Consider the following 24990-nt stretch of genomic DNA (forward strand, 5'->3'; position numbering starts at 1 on the left):
TTTTGCTTAGGAAATCACTTAAAAATAATTCAGCTCTGGTTGGTTTCTGTGTTCCAGGGGAATAACCTGCAGTGGAGGTTTTTGTCACGATAAAAAAAAATAGATCCCATAAAAATAATGAAATAAAACCAACCTCATTCTAGGGTTAATTGTACACCTTGACTTTATCAATTGCTTTGTAGAAGCAATATTTCAACTGACCTATTTATTTGGGTGGTGTCTCTCAGATAAAGTTCATGTCAGAAGTCACGTAGGCTTGGTAAACATTTGTTTCGCAAACGCTGTGTGCGCGCGTTATGAGCGCGCATGGATGCTCTTCGTGCACCTAACCCATCGGTAACGCGCGTAGGTGTGTTAAATAACTTCGGGTACATCCATGGCAGTGACTTTGACCCGTGTTTGTTGTGCACTCTCCTAATCTGACCTATCTGTGCCTCATGAGGAAGTGGATCTGCGAGACTGTAGTGGGCCAACCCCCGTCAGTTCATTCGTTAAGAAAGAGACACAAAACACGTATAAAAGTCAGCGACTCATTATGGTCTCAGAGATCGTCCAAAGGTAACTTAGTCTTTGGAGTCCGTGTTTTATCGTTCGGGGTTGACGGTCTCTGACATAAGCTCGATACAGACCAGCTCCCAACCGCAAGCGTCTACGTGTCTACACCCGTGTGAGCTGGTTTTCTTTGTATTTGTATTAATTATCGGGCATTACAGCCTGGAAAACACCGCGGATCGACAATGTACTCGGTGATAAACAGGGTGAGACCGGCTCACCGGGCTCTGGCTTTTGCGCTCCGCTTCAATGCAAACACCGAGGGCTCGAGTTGCGTAGTAACCGATGGAAGGCGCCTCTCTCCCGGCGTTAGTGCTGACGTTGACCCGCTACGAGCGACCAGCAGGAGGTTTTGTTCCCGGACAGCGCTGACCCAAGGTCTCCTCTTCAGACAAGTAGGTTGACTTTCATTTAGAGTCATCACTTTATCAGCAGCAACACCTGAGGGTTAATAAAGAGTTTTGCTTGTAGCTAATGTGAAGCGCAGGACAGCAGAGCTAGTTAGCCGTTAGCTGAGTGACATGAAGCTACACTTTGTTTACACCGAGCCAAGGCGCGTTACGAGAGTTTATCTTAGTGTTTCTTCAGCCTTTGCTCAGTCTGCTCAGTGTTTTTGCAGTAACGTTGCCAACTTGCACTGGGCTGTTACAGCTGTGTAATAATGACACTGCAGTGCACGTAGAGTCGGTGTGAAACAGCATCACAGCAGAAGATACTTGCTCTTTAAGTTGACTTTGACCTTGACAACAGCAACTTTGGACCATATCACATGGTCTTCATCCGAGCTTCATCCTGTCTAACCTACACTCCCACTCAGCCTTCAACTGAGGAGATTACGACTCGATGTGTTCAAATGCTTCTCGAACAAGTGTGGGGCGCTGGCCACGCCCACATTTGGATAAAGAGACAAAAACAAAAAGACAGCCTGAAAAGCAATTGATTTAGTTCCTATTTAAATATTTTATAAAAACTGAGCATTGAATTGCTGCTTTGCATATTGAATTATGAATTGCAGAATGCATTTTTAAATTGTGTCCAATTTGCATAGTTGCAAAATGAATTGCAAATTCAATTCAGCAACTCCACGTTATAATTTATCATATCACTTTCTCGTTTGCTGCCTCATGCACACAAACACGCACTATCATAAAACAAGGAAGAGATGCATGCATGAGCCATTGCCATCCTTTCTTATTTATTGCTGAGTTGCTTTTGTGCCCTCACCTGTTTGACTGTTCAGATGTTCGAGTTGGAGAGCAGCACCTACACCTACCTGCTGGCAGACACACAGACCAAGGAAGCTGTCATCATTGATCCTGTACTGGAGACCATTGACAGGGACCTGAAGTTCATACAGCAACTGGGGCTCAAGCTTAAAGTGGCAGGTAGCTATATTCTTGTAGCATTCTGTGCAATCTTTTATTGCATGTATTTATACACAAGTCAAAGACATCTATTAGCACATTGCACATTATCCCATCAACTGTAATTTTAATATGTTGACTCTGTGTCATACTGCAGTACATTGTTTTGGGCAAACCTTTCAGGATCTGTTACAAATTTTGCTCATCCTCACTCCAGAGCAATGTTATTATAGCACTGGAACTTTATCAGTTCTATCAGATGTTCAGTGTAGATTGTGATTTATTCCTGAAGACTCCAAAGATCTGTGCAGTATGGCTGAAATTAATGTTACAAGACAACATAAACTTGTTCACAAACGTATGCTAGTTTTTTGTTAGACTGGACAGCATTTTCTAAAACAATACCATTATATGGTTATTATCACAAAATGATTTTACCAACTGATGATGTTAAATTATTTCCAAACCCTATAGTAAACCATCCTTATCTTCTTTTTCTGAAAGTAAACACCCACTGCCATGCAGACCACATCACAAGCACTGGGCTGATGAAGAAAAGACTGGTTGGACTGAAGAGTGCTATCTCCAAATTCAGTGGTGCATCTGCAGATATCCACCTGTCAGAGGGAGACAAGATCACCTTTGGAAAACAAGTAAGGACATACATTATGTTACATAAAGTGTAGTGAGTTTGGTAATGTACACTTACTTATTTTTGGATCTCTATTAGTATTTCACCTGTTTGTCTGTAACAGACACTGAACACAACCGTTTAGTTAAATTTGCTTGATCAAATGCCTCAGGTTAATCTGTCTCCTCTCTCCTTTTAGTATCTAACAGTGAGAGAGACACCGGGCCACACAGATGGTTGTGTGACACTGGTATTAGGGGATCAGAGCATGGCTTTTACTGGGGACGCTCTGCTCATCAGAGGCTGTGGCAGAACAGATTTTCAGCAGGGTAAACATACACTTTTACGTTGCCTGAACAATCTCACCTCAAATGCCTCAGTTTGATGGAATTTTCATTGGTTACACATTGGTAGAAAAAAAAACTTGTATTGTTATAATGTGTTTGATGAACACAAGGGGCAGCATTGCATTGCTTCTCTTTTAGAGATGATGACTGTAAACTGCTATCTGAGTAATATATTTTTTCTAATTCAGGCTGTGCTAAGACTCTCTACCAGTCCGTCCATCAGAAGATCTTCACCCTGCCTGACGAGTGCCTCATCTACCCAGCACATGACTACTTAGGTTGGCTGAAAACACACACATTGGAATATTTTTGTAATATCAAATAGTCACTGGTTGGAAAACTGGTAATGCAAATAGACTTAATTGAAAGTACCTGGTGTAGAACTGTAAATCTGTTGCCATTATTTCCTACTCATAGATACCAATACTGATATGAGACACATGTTATTGTGAAAGTGTTTGTGCAAATATGAATGAGTCAACAAGTATGAACAGGTCAGGTTTTTCAGACATGCCACATGTGATGATGTTTTAGCCTTCTTAGTTTTAGTCTGCTGTTAATTTCATAGTTGTATAAAGTAGCACAAGAATAAAAAATGCCAGTCCTACAATTTGACACATATTTGCACTAAAATTACATTACACTATCAGTGAGTATTGAGATATATATTGGTGCATATGCTGTCTAGATTTATTATATACGATATGTACACTGCATCCATTGTTTGCATATCTGCCAGCACTATATGATTTCGCTGCACTTTACAAAGCTGATGTTTTTGTGATTGATTAGTAAGGTTTAGCATCTGGTAAAATCACTATAACCACTATTTCCTATAACCCCTCTGTCTACCAGGTCAAACTGTGTCAACAGTTGGTGAGGAGAGCAAGTTCAATCCCCGCTTGACAAAGAGCCTGGAGGAATTTGTGGGCATCATGAACAACCTGAATCTCCCTAAGCCTAAAAAAATCGGTATCAGAAACTATTTCTTCTACTGTCCAAACACTACCCATGCTCTCTTAGTAAACATAATTCTATTTCCTGTGTCAAAACAATTTCAGGACTGTGATGCTTCACTACACAGGATTTACATACAGATGATCTTGCTTGTTACCTCATATGTACTTCTGAAAACACTTTCTTTTTCCTTTTCCTTTGCAGATATTTCAGTCCCTGCTAATCTGGTTTGTGGTGTACATGAAGTCTGAATGTCTTGAAAAAGGAAGAATTTTAATCTAATCACCTACATCATAGCAAAATTATTACTATTTGCATCCTGTGTATAGCAGGATTACCCAAACACTGATGACCATTAAGTGCTCTATTGTCTGTATGCATATAAATGTAAAAATGTATATTTGAAATGCTGTTGTCATTTTGAGAATAACACCTATGTTACTTGAATGCAATCAGTTTTATTTTAGGGTTAGAGATGAGTGCTAAAAATCTGTACAATTAGGAAAAACCACTATTACATGTTTTTATTTTGATTAAATTTAAAGTGTCTTTTACTCTTCATTTAGCTGTGTTATTGTGAATTGCAGAGTTGTAAAGGAAATTTATGACAAGAAAAACTCAGGAATGTTCAGTCATTAAGGTCAAATTTCCATTGTCAATAGACAAGACTGTTTATTATTATCGTGGTAAGACATGAAAATGCATATTCATGCTGATACAGTAAAACCTGCTGCTCTCAGCTGATGTTTACCAGGCCATCAGCGAGTAAGACAGGTTTCTCTGGGAGTGTCAGCCTCTGACAGAGCCACATGCTGCCCCCAGAGAAACCTGCACATGTGACAGTGAGCCGTAGGACTGATCATGATCTTTTTAGGGGCAGTGTTTCTCCTGGGTTGAATGGAATCTATTCATCCATAGATTTTTACTCCATTATCTATACACAAGGAGTTCAGTTTACTCATCATATTCTGCTTCTGAAAGCTGCAGTATAATGTCTACTGTGGAGGGAGCTTTCTAAGGTCTGACTGTGCCATCACAATTATGTGGAGGTTATAAATTTATAGCACAAAGCCTGTGTTTCAAAGTGGGGGTGTGGAGTTTGAAGGGCATACAGTATGTGTTTACCAGCCAGAGAGGGGAGGTCAAACAAAAGCTGCTTTTAGAGCACACTGGGAGGCCGAGTGGCCCTCCATGTGCAGAGCACAAATTGGGAAATTAGCAGGTTGGACCCAGCTGCCAACATATTCTCCTTCTGTCTTCCTCTCTTTCCTGTTTCCTGCCCAGCTTTCTGCAATCTAATAAATAATAAATTAATGTTAAAAAAAAGGCACTTTTGAGTTGCACTGTGGGAAATGTAGGATTAGAAATGAGGTCTAAATAAATAAGGTCTCCTCTTCAGACAAGTGGGTTGACTTTCATTCATCTTCACTTTATCAGCAGCAACACCTGAGGATTAACAGGTTTGATTGGGGGGTGTCTCAGACCAAACATATGTCAGCAGTCACGTACGCTGCATTGTTGTGGTTCAGTGTTATGTATGCAGCGTGAGCGCGCATGGATGATGTGCGTGCACGTAAACAGCTGGCATGCGTGATAAATCTCTGATCGCAGCCATGGTAACGGATGACAACGCCCCAAGAGTTTGATGAGGAAGTTGGTCTGCAGGACTCTGTAGTCTTGACTTTTATTGTGAGGGTTTGATGGTATGTGGCGTAAACTCGAAGGAGACGTCACTTCAACTTGTTCTGCCTGTGATAATTATCTCCAGGAAAATACCACAGAACAACTGTGTCCTCATTAACAAGGCGAAATCAGCTCACCTGGCTCTGCCTCTGAAGAAACACCGAGGGCTCGAGTTCCACAGTAGCCGGTGGCAGGTACTTCTCTCCCGGCGTAAGTAACGTAACTGACCCAATACGAGCTCCCAGCAGGAGGTAACGTTACTGTTTCAGGATGGCGCTGACCCAAGGTCTCCTCTTCAGACAAGTAGGTTGACTTTCATTTAGAGTCATCACTTTATCAGCAGCAACACCTGAGGGTTAATAAAGAGTTTTGCTTGTAGCTAATGTGAAGCGCAGGACAGCAGAGCTAGTTAGCCGTTAGCTGAGTGACATGAAGCTACACTTTGTTTACACCGAGCCAAGGCGCGTTACGAGAGTTTATCTTAGTGTTTCTTCAGCCTTTGCTCAGTCTGCTCAGTGTTTTTGCAGTAACGTTGCCAACTTGCACTGGGCTGTTACAGCTGTGTAATAATGACACTGCAGTGCACGTAGAGTCGGTGTGAAACAGCATCACAGCAGAAGATACTTGCTCTTTAAGTTGACTTTGACCTTGACAACAGCAACTTTGGACCATATCACATGGTCTTCATCCGAGCTTCATCCTGTCTAACCTACACTCCCACTCAGCCTTCAACTGAGGAGATTACGACTCGATGATGTGTTCAAATGCTTCTTGATCAAGTTCATCTTCAGTCGTTATTGTTTTGTCTATTGTTATTTCAGTCTTTCTTATTAAGCAGACAGTACTTTGATTGTACGTAAACTGCAGAGTTCTGTGACACTAATAGTAAAGTTGGGACGCTTTCAAAAATAATGGCATAGTTTTCATTTAAGCAAAGCACACAAGAGGGGGCGCTGCTGCACACCATAACCTATCTAACACACACAAACACTGTCACAAGACAACAAGGGAGAGATGCATGGATGAGTTGTTGCCATCCTTTATTGGAGAATTTGAACCATATAAGTCTATCTGCCCTCACCTGTTTGACTGTTCAGCTGTTCGAGTTGGAGAGCAGCACCTACACCTACCTGCTGGCAGACACACAGACCAAGGAAGCTGTCATCATTGATCCTGTACTGGAGACCATTGACAGGGACCTGAAGTTCATACATGAACTGGGGCTCAACCTTATAGTGGCAGGTAGCTATATTCCTATAGCTCCATAGGTTGATTCAAGGTCAGTTTAGTGCGATATTGTAACAGAAAATGGCTTTGAGCAGACTTTTCTGAGTTTGCTGCTAATTTTGCTCATCTTCGCGCCAGAGCAATGTTATTATAGCCCTGGAAAAAGTTAGAACTACATTATATTCAGTGTTTATATGAAACTGTGCTTTTCCCAAGACTCTGAAATTTATTAATTCTACCAGATGTTCATTATAGATTGTGGATTGTTCCTGTTAAGAGACACCAAAGGCTTGGGCAGTATGGCTAAAAGTAATATTTTATGCAAGGTAACATATAAATAATGTAACTGATGTACAGCGGCATGTGTTCCACTGTTATATTAAAAAAAACATATAATATATATATATATATATTATATTACAAACATGTTAGTATTTTTCTTAGTATTAGCTTAGAATCAACAGTCCTATCATCACAAAATTGTTCCACGCAGTAAACACCCACTGCCATGCAGACCACATCACAAGCACTGGGCTGATGAAGAAAAGACTGGTTGGACTGAAGAGTGCTATCTCCAAATGCAGCGGTGCATCTGCAGATATCCACCTGTCAGAGGGAGACAAGATCACCTTTGGAAAACAAGTAAGGACATACATTATGTTACATAAAGTGTATCCTATACAACCGGCATTTTGAAGAAAATGACATTCAGAGGTTTAAATGTATCTGCAGAGTCAAAATGTAAAGTGCAAGATAGTCTAACTTAGTCGCTTTTCTCTTGTTTCTTGATTTGACTTTCACTGAGTTTGGTAATGTACACTTACTTATCAAATGCCTCAGGTTAATCTGTCTCCTCTCTTCTTTTAGTATCTAACAGTGAGAGAGACACCGGGCCACACTGATGGTTGTGTGACACTGGTATTAGGGGATCAGAGCATGGCTTTTACTGGGGACGCTCTGCTCATCAGAGGCTGTGGCAGAACAGATTTTCAGCAGGGTAAACATACACTTTTACGTTGCCTGAACAATCTCACATCAAATGCCTCAGTTTGATGGAATTTTCATTGGTTACACATTATCAGAAAGTAAAAACTTGTATTGCTGAAATGTGCTTGATGAACACAAGAGGGCAGTATTGCAACGGTTCTCTTTTGGATTTGACATATCTGAGTAATATATTTTTTCTAATTCAGGCTGTGCTAAGACTCTCTACCAGTCCATCCATCAGAAGATCTTCACCCTGCCTGACGAGTGCCTCATCTACCCAGCACATGACTACTTAGGTTGGCTGAAAACACACACATTGGAATATTTTTGTCTTATCTCATAAAGTCACTGGTTGGAAAACTGGTAATGCAAATAGACAGATTTAAAGTACCTGGTTTAGCACTGTAAATCTGTTGCCATTATTCCCTACTTGTAAAAAACAATACTGATATGAGACACATATTGTTAGAAGAGTGTTTTTAACCACTACTCAAAATGCCATGTTCTCTATTTGTCAGGTCGTACTGTGTCAACAGTTGGTGAGGAGCGCAAGTTCAATCCCCGCTTGACAAAGAGCCTGGAGGAATTTGTGGGCATCATGAACAACCTGAATCTCCCTAAACCTAAAAAAATCGGTATCAGAAACTATTTCTTCTACTGTCCAAACACTACCCATGCTCTCTTAGTAAACATAATTCTAATTCCTGTGTCAAAACAATTTCAGGACTGTGATGCTTCACTACACAGGATTTACATACAGATGATCTTGCTTGTTACCTCAATGTACTTCTGAAAACACTTTCTTTTTCCTTTTCCTTTGCAGATATTTCAGTCCCTGCTAATCTGGTTTGTGGAGTACAGGACATTTGAATATCCTGGAAGAGAAAGAATTCTAATCCAATCAGCTACATCATAGCAAAATAATTATCATTGGCATTTGCTTTATTTTTTATGTAAATGTAAAGATGTATATATAAAATGCTGTTGTCATTTTGAATGTAGCACATGTGCTAATGGAATGCCATGAGTTCTACGTATTTATTCAATAGGGATGTCCCTGTCTGATCATAAAGATGGGTGTTGGGGCTGATCAAGATCACAAGAATCACAATTACATTTTGTTTTTATTTTGATAAAATTCAGATGTGAGTGTCCTTTATTCTTGATTCAACTGTGATGTTGTGAATTGCAGTGTTGGGAAGGAAATTTATGATGGAAAGCTCCGTTAGGAATGTTCCATTCAAGGTTTGGTTTAGTATTCATGAATGTGTAACTGGAACAATCGAGTTCTTCCACATGGCCTTTCCAGTGATTCCAGACCCCTTTAAGCCAAACACCACCCCCCACCCCCCCAAACACACACACACATATACACACACTCACACATGCATCGCAGACCTCGGTCAGCCAGAGCTTTTTTTGCATAGCAGGAAAATGAAACTACACTATTTGCATTCAGAATCACTGAGGCCAAATTTCCATTGTGATAGTTAAAAACATGTTATGCATACGTTTCTCCTCTCAACTGTCATCTGTCCCTCTATATGTCTAACAGACAAGAGTGTCTATTGAAATGTTTATTATTATCGTGGTAAGACATGAAAATGCATATTCATGCTGATACAGTGAAGCCTGCTTCTAGATTCCCAGATGCCTTGTATGTGTTTCTCTCAGCTGACGTTTACCAGGCCATCAGCCAGTAAGACAGGTTTCTCTGGGAGTGTCAGCCTCTGACAGAGCCACATGCTGCCCCCAGAGAAACCTGCACATGTGACAGTGAGCCGTAGGACTGATCATGATCTTTTTAGGGGCAGTGTTTCTCCTGGGTTGAATGGAATCTATTCATCCATAGATTTTTACTCCATTATCTATACACATGAAGTTCAGTTTACTCATCATATTCTGCTTCTGAAAGCTGCAGTATAATGTCTACTGTGGAGGGAGCCTTCTAAGGTCTTATATTGTCATCAGGATTATCTGGAGTTTATAATTTTTTAACACAAAGCCTGTTTCAGAGTGGTGGTGTGGAGTTGAAAGGGAATGGCTGTTTATCAACAGGGGGGGAGGTCAAACTACATATTTTGAGTGCAGTATGGGAATTGTAGGAACCAGCATTCTGAGAACTTGACCCATATGAGTGAGTAATACTCATGGGTGAAACCCTCTGTTCTGTATACTTACAGCCTCCTGTGTCCAGTATTATAGAAATGCATTATTAATTGTTTAAGCAATTTAAGAAAAGTAAAATGCTTCACAGTAATGCATTACATTCTGTTACGTTTAACAAGTCTTGAATCCACCATAACTTACTATGCATATTAGGAGAACATTGGAAAAGTCTGTGAGGAAATGTTAATAAATGGGTCACATGTCACATGTCTGTAGTGACACAGCCTGCGTTGTGGTTCACAGGTGAGACTGGTATTTGGTATGTGCAAAAACCATAAATTGATGTATTTGGTTGTCAAAGGTTAGCTCAGGGCATCCCTTTTAAATAAGATTTGGTTTAAGAATAAAGTCTAAGAGAAAAGGTTATGTGTTGAAGGTTGTTATCTGTTGCAGCTGTCTCTGTTAGCACTTAAGACAACATTATTGGACAGCCCTTCTGCCTCACCTATGTGTCTTTGCTGACAGAAACTTGGATTGTGTGTTTCTCAAAACAGGAGGTGTCTGTGAGCATTGTTGCCATCAAGCTGAAGATATGTTGCTTTAGTGGCACAGTTGTTTCTGTGTAAAATGGTCTTATTCTCTTCAACCTGTTTTGCTGTTGGGAAGTGAAGGTTCCAGCTGTCCTTTCACCCAGTCTGTGACACCCATCTGCCAGCCCTCTTTCACTCTCTCTCCCTTTTAACCCACTTTAACTGTGCCACCATGAACCTGCTGCCCATTCTCTCTCACACTGGCCACATGTCACTGGAAAGAATCTATTACACTATCAGCTCATTCAGAAAGAGCAGTAAAGAGTCAGGGAGATAAAGAACTAACACTGGGGACAAAAGATTTTGCCTAAAGGGCCTTAAAGAAAACTCTCCTACAGGGAGAACTTCAGACTGCCCTTATACATATTGAAAATGTTTTATCCCAAACTAGTGTAAGTTTTCTCTATGTTATTCTTAAATCCCTCAAAATATCATGTTTACTGGAGTTTACAGTGCTATGGTACACTATGGTTATAGTGAGCATCTAAAACTACGGTATTTTAATCTTTCCTGGGATAAATGTAAGCTGCCCTAGGGTCTTACAATGTGTTTGAGGTATGCAAGTGTTAAAGCACTTTATATGTGCATGTATTTTCACTCACCCAGGTCTCACTGCTAGGATTGTTTTAGTGTTCATTTTTGCACACTATAACCTATAACCTACTTTTGTTGTATTCCACATTAACAAAATGGCACTCTATTGCTATTGTATTGATTTCCTTTTAGGGAGGAAGTGAGTGACCATATAATGTAGAATGAGTTGCAGTATCACTGCATTCTTCTAGTGTTGCAAGAACAACAACTACGTCTGTGATAGTGGCATTTCTCAGCTGCTTTTGCAGTTGCATCCCCTGTTTGCACACAACATGTTCAGTTGATTTTAAATTCTAAAAACCTCTGCAGGTCATTGGTTTGTCAGACTAGACTTTCTCTCAAGGTGCAGTGAGATCAGAATTTGCCAGGTGAAATTTACCTGCTTGGTGTGGCAAAGCGGCCATGTGGCATCTCTCTTTGACTGCTTGTACTGTATGATAGCTGAGCTGTGCGCACTGCTAGAAAAAAGGATATAAACTATATTTTCTGAATGAGAGGTCAGTCCCACCCCCCTCTCTCAAACCAGCTGAACATTGAAGAGCCGTTAAGTTTTGCAAAGTTTCCCCATAAAAATTAATGTCTAAATCTGACTATACTGCACCTTCAGGTGGTTTGACCTCTCTCTGCAGCTCCTCGTGCTCTTGTTGCAGCTACTAGGACAGAGGTAAGTATGTTTTTCATTCTTATTACTGGTAGTTCATCTATCACCTTATTATGTTAGGAAAATACATCCAAAGAGACGCTGCAGTACTTCAACAAGTAAAGTGTAGTGTCCAGGGATCTATACATATCAGCTTGACCCCAAGGACCCAGGCCATGTTATATTTGGCTCTATGTGCCTGTGCAGTATTACAATATTATTTATTCAAATATTATTTATCACCATTTCTTTAGTTATTTTCACCTATCTTTCTTACTCTGCTGATAGATGATCAACAGTAAGGACCCAAGACTAACTTTAGTTTTCTAAAAATGTTTTATTAAAATAAATAAATTAATTTATTACTTAATTTTTTTTTTTACCCTAATCTATTCACTCTCCTGTTGTATCACTGTAATATTTCAAATGAGCTTGTCATTAAAAGTATTCCAGTATCCCAGTGTTTGACTTCACAGTGTACTGCGGATGACTCTGCAGTCAGCCCGGTCAGGTCCCAGAATAGAAATCTCATTTCGGTGCAGGACTCTGACTGTTGTCTGTAACCACACAGAAAACGGGGCGGAGAAGTCTGTCCGGACTAAAAACCCAAGATCTTTTCATTTATTTATCCCGTCAACACCAAACCCTTTTACTGGTCGGTATCCGCCTCCGTCGTCGCCTTTTCCTCCCTCGTGCTTTGACTTCAGCCTCACCTGTTGACGCCGACAAGCAGCTCGTAATGGTCTGTCCCTGTTCCTGCCAGGACTGAATGAAACCAGGTGAACCGGAGCTTCACAGCAAACAGCAGCTCCAAGTCACTCTCCGTGAGTCCGGCTGTGAAACTGGAAGCTCTTTAGTGATGTTTCGCTCCAGTTTGTTGTTTTCCTCGTGGTTCCTCTCGCTCATGTCAGGAGGCTTTGCCACCGTGTGATGATTTGGAGGACCCGCGGCGTTTATCGTCCAGGTTGGAGCACGTTTTCCAGGTAAGAGTGTTTGTCTGTTTGTTTTTTATTCCGTATTTCGACAGCAGTGGTCAATACTTCTCAAAATAAAAATCAAAACATGTCAAATCAGCTTCTCACGGGGCAAAATGTGGAAGCCCTGACATGAAAGTGTGTAAGTGGAACTTGCTGACATGGGAAAGTTGAGTCCTCCTGCTCTGAACTACATCACATCTACTTTTTCAGGCTCCTGCACCTACACAAAGAGGAATTAAAACTTCTTGTTGAATGCATTTACAGATGAAAACTATTATGAAAACTTGAACCTTAGTGAATTCTTTGCTTGTGATTGTGAAACATTCATGGTTCATTGATTCCTACTTGATGTTTCATCCCACCCTTTTCCCTCTTATCTGCAAAAATATGTGCAGTAACTTTCTCTGAGCTAAACTGCTGTTTCTAACCCAAACCTTGTCCCATGACAGTAACGTCACTGTACATAATCTCCCTGTTTGTTTACTGCACCCGGGCATATCTCCCCCTTTTCACCCCCCACATCTGTACCTATAGAGTAAACAGTGGGTGGGAGTGTAAGTTGAGTTGTGGGAACAGATTGCCTTGGGTTTGCTGCCCAGGGACCTCTGCCTGTTAGTTATTCAGTCTGTCTCTGACACACACACACACACACCTTATTTTGAACAGCAAAGGGCAAATCTGTGTCTGAGCCCTGTGTCATTAGTGGATCACTCCTTCTTGCATCACAAGTCCCAGAGATTTACTCAGGCCAAAGGAATCTCTGCCAGTGCAGCTGAACCTGTACTGATACCTGCAGTTTCATACTGAGAGACACCCTGAGAGATTTTCTCACCTTGTATCTTAATTCATGCACTTTTCATTTGCATCAATTACATGTTCTAATGTATTGGTCTTGTTTAAGTGTACAGGTTGGTGGAAATGTGACTTAAAGCATGAGCAAGTGGACTTTTTGACTTTTGTGATATTCTGTGTTTTACTAGGGCTGAGGCACTCGACAGGTTTCACTAATAACTTTCATGATCGTTCAGTATGATTCAGACTTCCAGTAAGTCATGACGGTGTGATTGTGAGCCACTGTGCACAAAACCAGGACATCTAGTCTGATAAATGTCAGACAGATTGGGCAAAATGACTGTGGTACTTTCCCACAGCCCACAGTGGCACCTTCATTGTTTTTGTTGAGCTGGCAAACACTCCAAAGCAAAAACCTGTCAATCTACAACAATTTAAAACAAAGACAAGCAGCACATCCTCATGTCAGAGAAGCTGAAACCAACAAATCCTTGAATTACTGTTAAACACATAATAAATTGTTGCCTTTTAATTGTTGACTGATTAATCCATTATTAGTTTGCTGGCGTTATTTTAATGTACTTGCTTTCCATCGCCTCATTTCCCAGAGTTCCTTTCAGTGTAACCTGAACTGTAAACATTTCATTGCATTGCATTCTGGTCAGTTGAGGCTGTTAAACTTCAGTGCGTTTTGGTATTTGTCCAGAGGCCAAGGTTCAGGAAACTGCTGAACACTGCAAACTGTTGTAAAATGTCTTGGCTGTTTATTGATCAGACAGTTCCTGATTTGAATCATAATTGTTACAGTTCTGGATTTTATTAAAGCATGTATGGCGGCTTGTGTTCAAGCAGCACTTAATATTTTAGAAATTTGGCTTGTTGTGTTAAATAAAGAGAGTTTGTATCCCTTAAAGCAATTACTTCTAAAGGTATTGTTGCAGAATTAGTACCAGCTTTAAAAATGACAAACAGGCTCAGCTACTTGTGATGCGGAAACTGGTATATCATTGGATTTCTCCTTGATCTGGAACGCAGTCTGACATTTGGGACTGATGCCAGAACAACTGAAGACTGAAGTTGCCATTGTAGTCACTGCAAAACATTTCAGTCTGACATTAGTTCATCATCCAATTTTCCACAGGAGAATAAAAAAGTAAACCATGAAACAGGAGAATGGGCCCAGAAATGCCAATACGACTAGCTGCTTGTTTATACTACTAAAGTGCTGTAGTTGTTTTTCCCTCTAACGTTTAGCTGCTTTTTTAGTTGTTAGTAGTTCCTTTAGTAGTTTAGGCCAAAGCCTTTGGTCTTTTCTTGCTGTTGACACTGAGCTTTAGCTGCATCAGAAGTTTTATTATGTGTTGCTACCCGGGTGTCCACTGGCTGTCACTTTTCCTCACAGTCCCACAGAGAGAGCTGGGCGCCAGCCAAAACTCTGTGTTTTCACCTGCTCACAGACTTGGACTGTGATGACAGTTTCCTGCTCCTCTGCACAAGACAGCAGAAGCCACATGCACCAGGTCCAAATGCAAGGACTGGTATATATAGATGTCTGTTTTATCTGTCACAGTGAAGCGAAATAATTGCACGTCAACATAATGTGACTTAGCCGTTGCAGCCATTGTTTTTGTTTCTTCTTGTTTAGTAAAACCAGTTGGTGTAGTCCAAAACAAAAGCATTTCCAATGAAATTTTATTATTCTGGCAGGAGAGTAAGACTTGGTGTTTTCTTTTTGTTTGGTTAGAGCCAAAATGCGGCAAGGCCAAAGCAAGGACATGGCAGAAAGTAGGACTTCTGTGTCTCCACTTTGACAATAAAAATAGGAAAATTACTTATGCTCTTTGGAAACAGTGTGTGCATAAGATACTGATGTCATGATGTCAGGCCTACTGAACAGTTTAAAAGCCTGGAGATTTGGTCTGTTTCCACTGAAGCCACAGCCTGTAATTGTGGCCAATAAAAATAATATGTGATTTGTCCTGCAGTTCACAAGGCTTAATATTTAGTTTTGGTCCTGTGTGTTTTATGTTATGGAGCTGTGTTTAAGTCATGTGAGACTTGTACAGTGCAAGTTAAAGCTCACAGTAAATGTATGTTGTGATGAGATTAATTCACAACTTAATAATGTGCTGAAAATATCTGAACCTGAACGTACTACATTATTCTGCAGAAAATTTGATACGTTTTATACACAGATCACTGCAATTTGCTTTATTTTCAAAGTTTGTGTTCATAAATCAAGTTCATGTGATTGACAGTTTCCAGCATTTAATGGGAAACACGACTGAGATTTGGATGATACCAGTTTTGTTTTTGTTTTTGTGAAATTGGGAATTCCACACACATCACCTCTCTACTGTTTAAACTGGTAGTGCACAATAACTCAGAGGTTAGTCCTTTTTTGGCACTGGATCAGTATATATGTACAGTGGGTACGGAAAGTATTCAGACCCCTTTAAATTTTTCACTCTTTGTGTCATTGCAGCCATTTGCCAAAATCAAAAAAGTTCATTTTATTTCTCATTAATGTACACTCAGCACCCCATCTTGACAGAAAAAAACAGAAATGTAGAAATTTTTGCAAATTTATTAAAAAAGAAAAACTGAAATATCACATGGTCATAAGTATTCAGACCCTTTGCAGTGACACTCATATTTAACTCACATGCTGTCCATTTCTTCTGATCCTCCTTGAGATGGTTCTGCTCCTTCATTGGAGTCCAGCTGTGTTTAATTAAACTGATTGGACTTGATTAGGAAAGGCACACACCTGTCTATATAAGACCTTACAGCTCACAGTGCATGTCAGAGCAAATGAGAATCATGAGGTCGAAGGACCTGCCCAAGGAGCTCAGAGACAGAATTGTGGCAAGGCACAGATCTGGCCAAGGTTACAAAAGAATTTCTGCAGCACTCAAGGTTCCTAAGAGCACAGTGGCCTCCATAATCCTCAAATGGAAAAAGTTTGGAACGACCAGAACTCTTCCTAGACCTGGCCGTCCAGCCAAACTGAGCAATCGTGGGAGAAGAGCCTTGGTGAGAGAGGTAAAGAAGAACCCAAAGATCACTGTGGCTGAGCTCCAGAGATGCAGTAGGGAGATGGGAGAAAGTTCCACAAAGTCAACTATCACTGCAGCCCTCCACCAGTCGGGGCTTTATGGCAGAGTGGCCCAATGGAAGCCTCTACTCAGTGCAAGACACATGAAAGCCCACATAGAGTTTGCCAAAAAACACATGAAGGACTCCCAGACTATAAGAAATAAGATTCTCTGGTCTGATGAGACCAAGATTGAACTTCTTGGCGTTAATTCTAAGCGGTATGTGTGGAGAAAACCAGGCACTGCTCATCACCTGCCCAATACAATCCCTACAGTGAAACATGGTGGTGGGAGCATCATGTTGTGGGGGTGTTTTTCAGCTGCAGGGACAGGACGACTGGTTGCAATTGAAGGAAAGATGCATGCGGCCAAGTACAGAGATATCCTGGAATGAAACCTCTTCCAGAGTGCTCAGGACCTCAGACTGGGCCGAAGGTTCACCTTTCAACAGGACAATGACCCTAAGCACACAGCTAAAATAACAAAGGAGTGGCTTCGGAACAACTCTGTGACCGTTCTTGACTGGCCCAGCCAGAGCCCTGACCTAAACCCTATTGAGCATCTCTGGAGAGACCTGAAAATGGCTGTCCACCAACGTTCACCATCCAACCTGACAGAACTGGAGAGGATCTGCAAGGAAGAATGGCAGAGGATCCCCAAATCCAGGTGTGAAAAACTTGTTGCATCATTCCCAAGAAGACTCATGGCTGTACTAGCTCAAAAGGGTGCTTCTACTCAATACTGAGCACAGGGTCTAAATACTTATGACCATGTGATATTTCAGTTTTTCTTTTTTAATAAATTTGCAAAAATTTCTACATTTCTGTTTTTTTCTGTCAAGATGGGGTGCTGAGTGTACATTAATGAGAAATAAAATGAACTTTTTTGATTTTGGCAAATGGCTGCAATGACACAAAGAGTGAAAAATTTAAAGGGGTCTGAATACTTTCCGTACCCACTGTATATTGTTTATTACAAATGTATCAGAGCAATAGTTCATTATCTTTGTCCCTCAGACCTGACTGTTGCCCCTTCACAGGGCAGTTTTGCTGACACTGTGTGTGTGACATGCTTTCCTTATCATGCCTTTGCTTTGAACACTCAGTGACAGGCTGTAATCAGCATTGACACCCACACAGAACATGCCACTGTCAGAGCTCTTTTGTCCTCTGTGTAACTGGTGGAATATACTCGCTGTTGTCAGTATTGACGTTATGGTTTTGTGTACACAATGCTTAGTCCCGCTTTTCTTTTTAACCACTCACCATCGAGGGGTCCTGACGGGGACAAGGTCGTTTCAGAGTGCTACTGTTTTCAGGTGTCAGGAACAAAATAGTCTACCTTTTATTATGATTATGCTCAGGTCTCAGCATCGATGTGTCGTTTATTATTATTTGAGGGAAACAACACCAGGGTAGAAAACGGAGTTCTGTTTTTTTTTGTTTTAAATGAGTAGTGTTTGGTCAGTGAAACACTTGTATAATGTCTTATATTGAGCCAAATAACTCAAGTTATCAGGGTTGTAAGAGTTTGGTTGTGAGACCTGATGTCTTGACTCAACTGATTTTAAACATCAGTCTATATATAAGTTATGTGAACAGAAGTTGTGAGGGTTTAGCTTTTTGTGGCGCCAGAGGGAACTGTGCAAAGTCTGATAAATGTCCTAAAGGCCAATCACTCGAGTCTGTGTTGGTTGGTTTTGAAAACTACAGATAAGAAAATTACAAATATTCTGGAGGTTTGGAATTCGAAAGAAGACCTCTGTGGCCCCCAGTTGCATTTTGAAATATGTGCTTGTGAAGCTTAGGCCAAAGGAAGTAGTCTGGATATCTCAGGCTTTGTTGCTGCTTGTTAAAAAATGTCTTTTGTGAAAGCTTCAACTTGGAATGGAAGTGAAATGATGTTGACTTATTACATTAATTTTATCAAAAGGACAGATGTACACACACGTGTGTGTGTGTGTGTGTGTGTAGTTGTGTTATGTTGAGTCAGTTATTGCTGGTCTGTGGTGGATAATTAGCACTGTATGCTGATGGAGTCCTAAAGTCTTGAGGGTTGTATCTTGTGGGAGCTATTGCTAAATTTTACATAACACACTCAAACACAGGCACACTTGATGCTAAACTGTCTGTTATCTTATTCTGCTATCTTATTCTCCAGAGGCATTCCCCTCCCTGCAATCATGTCCAATTAGTTTGGCCACAAAAGTACATTTTGTTCTTTGATCTACTTCTTGGAGTGAACATTGCCTTCTTTTTTCTTTTCTGTATAATTTTATTTTTTTATCCAGTTGATGTTCCTTTCACTGTCAGTCAATTGAATCTGTTTCTGCTGTTTACTTAAGCATCTGAACTTTACTCTTGAACCTCTGCTGTGTTGTGTTGATGAATGGACTTTAGTTGGAGGTCAGAAAGCAAATGCTTGCAGTGATGTTTGTTTGGATAAAAATGACGCTTTCTTTGTCTTTTCAACTAGAAGTGGACAGTATTCGCTTAAAAAGAATATGCATTAAAAAGAAATGCATAGATCATGGGCCATTAATGATATCTATCTTTTTTAGTGATATATATTCATGGATATACTGTATCTGTAAAATTGCAATTTGCATACTTGGTGTATCAATAGGAGCATTGCCCTCTAATATTTAACATTCTTCTTCCTGGCATTTTCTCTTCCCTCTGTCCATGCCCACCCCTCTCACCTGTCTCTCTCCCTCTCCCTCTCCCTCAATGTCAGTATGCCAGTGGCTGTTTGGATGCCCTCACTCGTATCTAAACTGCATATTTATCTCTGTGCTTCCACTCTGCCTGCATACCCTGCAGCCTAATAAGGCCCTGATGAAGGGAGAGAGGGGAGGGCACAGAGGGGAAGATGATGGGAAAAGGTTGGACAGGAGGAATCAAAAATATTTTCCCACAGACTGAGTTTGGTTTGTGGACACATGCATGTGTGTAAAGAGAGACCACAAAGATGAGGGTGAAAGGGCATAAGTGAATAAAGTGGCCAGGAGAATATAGCCTGTAGGTTAACATATTCTCAAATGTGGAGAAGCACTTTGATGTATAGTAGAAGTGTATATTTACTTAAGTGATGCACATGAATGTGACAGTCGGAACAAAAAGTACAACATAAAAGTACTTCAAAGTCTGTTCTGATGTGCACCAATATTTTTGTGAGCAGTTTCTTATTATAATATCTCATTCATTGTTCTCGTTCCAGTGATCCTGTCTGGCTGTTGATCACATCAAAGGCTTTCAAAAGAAAGGACTATTACTATCACACATGTGTCCACACACCAAAAGGTCTTTGGTCCTTTGCTAAGAAAGAGACCTGGAACTGCAACCACAAAGCACCACCCGTCCTCTGTTGCCTCTTCTCTTTCGCTGTTGCTTCTTCTTACAGTTAAGGGTTTTCTGCATCCCAGACTGGTTTCTGGAAGTCAGAAAGGGTTTCTGTGTTTTGAAGTGCTCATGCAGAATTACTCAGCTGTGACATCCCCTATGTGAACTGTCACCTGATCCCTTGAACACCTTCAACCGTACAGAAGATCAGATTACCACATTATTCTCTAAAGTCAGCCAGACCCTCTCCCTGCCTAGTACCTTTTATTAACAACCTTCTCTATCTTGGCCTTTAGAAATGCCCCAAAATAACATGGAGAGCTCCAGGGGCCAGCGGCAGCAGGGGTTGCAGTTGCCGTGGATCACCAGAGTGGCTGAAGGTCAAAGTCCCGCCTCCTCTGGGGCAGAATCAGATGCGGAGAGCAGCAGCACAGAGAGTGAGAAGGTGAGTGAGTAAGATGAAGCTGTGGATGAGAGTGATATTAAAATTTTCCAGGCTCTTCCATGTCAAATTTTGTGGTGGTGGCACATTAAACAGTTTTCAAAGAAACGAGCAGCGTCATGTATGTAGTTAAACTGAAATTTCTAGTCTAAAATGGAAGAAGTAAAACAACAGTTGTTTTAAAGTAAAGAAGTAAAACAACAGATTTTGACGGTTCTTTTTTTTTTTTTTTTGGTTTCTTTTTGCCAGTCTTGCATTAAAAAGTTGGAAGTGGGCTCAGTGAAGGTCCTGCCGTCACCCTCGAAGCTCCAACAGCGAATTACAGAGATTGACCAACAGAAGGAAGAACTAAAGATTGAGGTGAGGAAATGCTGACAGTTGTCTGGTCCACAAACACATCTGTGTGGCCAATTCGAAGTAAAACAACAGATTTTGTTGCGTTTGATCAGGAATGTGTAGCAGACCACAGAATGATTTAGAGCTAACGTTATTAAAAGTATAATTGAGTCATCTAATGGAAAATCGAGTTGATTGAGAGAAAATGTCTTGCTCACTTTGTCAAACTTGCAGTTTCCAGCTTGTCATCAAACCAGTCTATAGTTATTTTCATGGTTTAATATAGTTTATTATTTGAATATCTTTACTTTGGGCCGTAGGACAAACAAAATGCAATATTTAAATAGCTCACTCAGTCTGCTCAAAATAGTGATCTTTTTCACCACCTTTTGATAGTACATTGATGATCAGTCAAGGAAATAATCTACAGATGAATCAACACTGAAAATACTCCTAGTTTACAGCCTAGAAAAGTATATAAGATCAAAGAGTTCTTTCTCTTCACTGTCGCCAAGTGCTTACTCATAAGGGATTTGTTGGGTTTTGTAAAATGCCTTGAGATAATTGTATTGTGATTTGGTGCTTTACAAATAAACTGAATTGATTTGAATTAAATTGAATTCAAACCATTATACATATTTACCATGTGTTGCACAGCAGCAGGTGTTTAAAGTTTTTATTCACTATGCTGCTGTGGTTAATTTGCTACAGTGTCCAAAGAAACACTAAAATAATTTGATAGTCTCTCTGCTGAAGTCTGCATTTTTCTATCACCAGACCTTTTCCAAACACTGCCACAGTCACAATAAAGGAATGCATATCTCTGACTTGCTCAAGTTCTGGTCACTATGATTCAGCTTGGTGGTGTCTCGTCTTTTCAGCTGCAGCTGGAGATCGCCCTGCTGCAGGGTGAGCTGCAGACAGAGAAGAACCAGCTGCATAGGCACATACAAAAGCTGCAGGCTCTACAGCTGGAGGTCAGACAAAGAGACAAGCACAGATGCAGCGACAGACAAAAGGTAAGACATACTTAAGATATAGTTTCATATGTTATAATTTCTGTTTTGTTTCTTACAGCAATAAACATTTGATTTTTTTTTTTTTTTTTTTTTTTTTTTGATGGTCAACTTAATTCCCTTCTTAGACAATATGTTGATTTAATGTGTATTGGCTTAGCATGAGGATCACAATCACAACAGACAAAGTTGTTTTAAGGGATTCCACAGAAACGTGTGCTCAGTAGTGGTTGACTAAAATCAACACATGATTCTTTGATAAGTCAGTTCCCATGAAACGGGAACAGAACCGGTTATCCTGAACAAACATGGTTGTGAAATACTTTTTCTCTTTTTTAAATAGTTTTTATTTAGTCTCTGAAAATGAGGTGATGATGTACTGGTGATGATGTCTGTTTCTGCAGGAGCGAGAGAGTCTTGAAGAGGAAAGACGCAGGGTGGAGGAGTTGAAGAGGAGCTGTGCGGAGAAGGAGAAACTGATCCCCAGTCAGCCAGAGAGCCAGAGAGAACAGCTGGCACTGCAGCTGCAGCAGGTGAGTGACAGTGATATACAGTGCACATCATGTTCAGAAACACAGCAGGGATGGCAACAAAAAGAAGCTGTTTGAATAATGAGAGTTATCTCTATTATCCAAAAAGGTCAGCACTTTCTCTTTTCCTTTGCCACACCAACACAATTAAACCCAGGCATTGTCTGACAGCACAACTGAACAGTATGACTGTAGAGTATACCAACAGATATATATCCTAGAACTCATTGTCACGAGAGCTCACACTAGTCAAATGATATTACCAAAATATAACATCTCATTCAGTTTTCAGTCGAAACCGGTACATATGAATCAGTGCTCTAGATTCTCTCATCATGTTACGTTTTACTTTGTTTCCTTTATCAGTCTTACTGTTCCAAACCCTTTGCTGCTCGAGCTGTGTGAATTTCCTTGTTGTGGGACTGATAAAGGTTTATCTTCCCTCTTATTGTCTTATTTGAATATGACATCTTGCTCAGAATCTATTGAGGAGGATGTGAAAATGCAGTAATGATCACACCTTCATGGCAGCTGTCCAAAGGCAACTGATAAATGCTATTTTGGCACATGACAGTGTGTCTCATACAGGATGTGCTTTTGTTATGTTGACTCCTGTTTATCCTGATGTGTCAGTGTTTCACAAGTCTAGACACACACACACACACACACACACACAGCATATACAAAAGATGTATGTTGTTCGGTGAATGCGACAGAACAAGTTAGACGACTGCTGTTTTAAAAACTGAGAAATTCGTTGAAGTTGATCGGCAGCAGGTTGTTACTTTATGTTGTGACATGTTGCATTTGTTTGGAAAGAAACAGGTTTGAGAAAATTGCTTCATAGAGAAAACCACACACATACACAAACAAGAGACTTAAGTACAAGTAACAGGGATAAAAACAAGCGTTGTTAAGAACTAGTTGTATTAGACTAACTGCTCTGTCTCTAATAAAGGAGAAAGAGGCGATGGAAGCAGCAGTTCGGGCCTTTGAGGACTGGGAATTTCGTATTCTGGAGCAAGAGAGCAGCTTTGATGACGAGGCTGAGAGCGCATCAGGCAAAGACATAGTGAGCAAGAATGAAACAGAAACGGAGAAAGACATCTTGTGTCAGCAGCAAGTGGTCAACAAAGCACAGGTAAACGTGTCTCACAAGGTTATTCTTCAGAGAATCTCTCTGTGGCGCTCTGATGTTTTGTGCAGGTTTGCATGCCATGCTTTGTGTCAGTGTTTACACTCCGATGTGGGATTAGCCTTCAAACAAACACTGATACAAACATGACGTCAAACTTATGTACATAGGAGTTGGACAAAGTAACAAAGTAGCACCTCACAATCTAATGAAAACACAATAACCTGAGGTTATCTCACATGGTGTATTTCTACTAACTGATATACTTAATTCTTGTCCTTTTAAGAGGAGTTAATGTAATCACACTCTAGACATACATCCAGTCCTATACAAGAAGTGTATATGTCCACCTTGTGTTCATGATAGTTTGTTGTTTTTTGGGATGTGAATTTGTGTAGGAAACAATAAAATTGTGGTTTTAATAACTTTTAATAATGATCCAGATCAACCTGCTGCTACAATCATGAATAATCCTCCTACTCATTGCCCACCTCTGCACCATCTCCATTATTTATGACCAGGAAAAATGGTAGTATTTACTTATTTCTTCACTTAATACCCGTTAAGTACTAAATACTATATAAATGACAGACACTATCCTTTTCGGTCACGGTCCATGGTTGTCATTGTAGGTTGAAGCTTGCCATTCTTCCTCTATCACTTGGAGACATGAGCACGAACCTTTACTTCACTCACTAGCATCGTCTTCATGCTGTCACACGACTCTGTCCAATGAGCCTAAGTACATGAGAGGCCACCTGGAAAGGGAACTCAAAGAGCAAGACAGAGCAAAGCAATGGAGAGATGGCAGTGGATAAGATGGAAGGATAAAATATGTGAGGGGATTAGAAAAAGTTTGGCTTAAAAAATGGTTAGGATTATATTTTTTCAGTACCGAGATTATAGCTATTTATCAGCGTTATTTCCAGAACAAAATATTGGTGCTTTGCACTTGCATGCAACTACATCAAGGGGATTTATGTCTTGCCTCAGGTTCAGCCTCTGTTTTTGGGAAGCAGATGCTGGTTGAACACAGTGTATGAAACAAATGTCTGTGATTCACAAGTTTGCAGACAATTTAGTGAATTAGTGAATAGAGCAGGCTTGGCTTGGCAGAGCCGACACCCAGTATAGTACCCAGCTGTCTGTTTTACTGTGAAAGCCAAAATAATGATCTTCATTTAATCATTGTTAAAGAGCTCCTTCCACAGTTTTCTGAGTTAAGAAATGGAACAAACTGGGAGACTCTTAAGATCAGAATTCACATGGTAATTTGATGAGGCCTGGAACATGTTGGTACTTGTGTGATAAATCCTGAAATTATAACTGCAGTGAGGTTCTGGCTGTTGAGACATGGTATCCTACTGTGAGCTCAGTGTAGTGATTTACGGAACATTTTTAACTTTCTAAATCGGTGACTGAGCTTGAGAAATAAGTGCACTGTATGTACTTGGTCATTAAACACCTTTTGTGTTGTGAATTTGATGCTCACTTTACACACCTGTTACAATGTTTTCTGGATTATCATCATCAGGCTATACTATTTGTGAAATGATTAAGAGGTGAGAAGGATGCATAAGTTGTTTGCTTTGTTTCTTTGACAGCATTATCATTTTTGCAATGTAGAAGGGATCAAACAACA

General features: G+C 40.4%; 3 protein-coding genes across 10 annotated transcripts in view; all 3 read left to right on the forward strand.

Annotated features, from left to right (window-relative positions):
- Positions 1-285: 285 nt before the first annotated feature.
- On the forward strand, positions 286-4412 carry LOC113136258 (persulfide dioxygenase ETHE1, mitochondrial-like). The gene is made up of 7 exons (XM_026316909.2): positions 286-947; positions 1793-1937; positions 2421-2569; positions 2747-2876; positions 3083-3172; positions 3750-3866; positions 4056-4412. The coding sequence occupies exons 1-7, from the start codon at positions 738-740 to the stop codon at positions 4100-4102; spliced, it is 888 nt and encodes a 295-aa protein (XP_026172694.1). The 5' UTR covers positions 286-737; the 3' UTR covers positions 4103-4412.
- A 1059-nt stretch (positions 4413-5471) lies between these two features.
- On the forward strand, positions 5472-8902 carry LOC113136259 (persulfide dioxygenase ETHE1, mitochondrial-like). Of its 4 annotated transcripts, none has more exons than XM_026316910.2 (7): positions 5472-5728; positions 6632-6776; positions 7255-7403; positions 7629-7758; positions 7955-8044; positions 8267-8383; positions 8572-8902. In XM_026316910.2, the coding sequence occupies exons 1-7, from the start codon at positions 5552-5554 to the stop codon at positions 8616-8618; spliced, it is 855 nt and encodes a 284-aa protein (XP_026172695.1). In that variant the 5' UTR covers positions 5472-5551; the 3' UTR covers positions 8619-8902. The 4 variants fall into 4 exon arrangements, with proteins under 4 accessions (XP_026172695.1, XP_026172697.1, XP_026172698.1 ...); XM_026316912.1 differs by having other exon boundaries at positions 5594-5837; XM_026316913.1 differs by having other exon boundaries at positions 5594-5744.
- A 3296-nt stretch (positions 8903-12198) lies between these two features.
- Positions 12199-24990, forward strand: part of phldb3 (pleckstrin homology-like domain, family B, member 3) — a 28433-nt gene continuing 15641 nt past the window's right edge. For 2 of the 5 annotated variants that reach the window (XM_026316870.2, XM_026316874.2), the window contains exons 1-6: positions 12202-12664; positions 20186-20334; positions 20581-20691; positions 21549-21686; positions 22088-22216; positions 23172-23354. In XM_026316870.2, coding sequence (XP_026172655.1) covers positions 20188-20334; positions 20581-20691; positions 21549-21686; positions 22088-22216; positions 23172-23354 — 708 coding nt within the window. In that variant the 5' untranslated portion in view covers positions 12202-12664; positions 20186-20187. Of the gene's footprint in view, positions 12665-20185; positions 20335-20580; positions 20692-21548; positions 21687-22087; positions 22217-23171; positions 23355-24990 lie in introns of those variants that run through there. The other 3 variants (XM_026316871.2, XM_026316872.2, XM_033325586.1) reach the window with 3 other exon arrangements.

The sequence above is a fragment of the Mastacembelus armatus genome, chromosome 16 (genome assembly GCF_900324485.2).
Source record: "Mastacembelus armatus chromosome 16, fMasArm1.2, whole genome shotgun sequence".
NCBI classification, from domain to species: domain Eukaryota; kingdom Metazoa; phylum Chordata; class Actinopteri; order Synbranchiformes; family Mastacembelidae; genus Mastacembelus; species Mastacembelus armatus.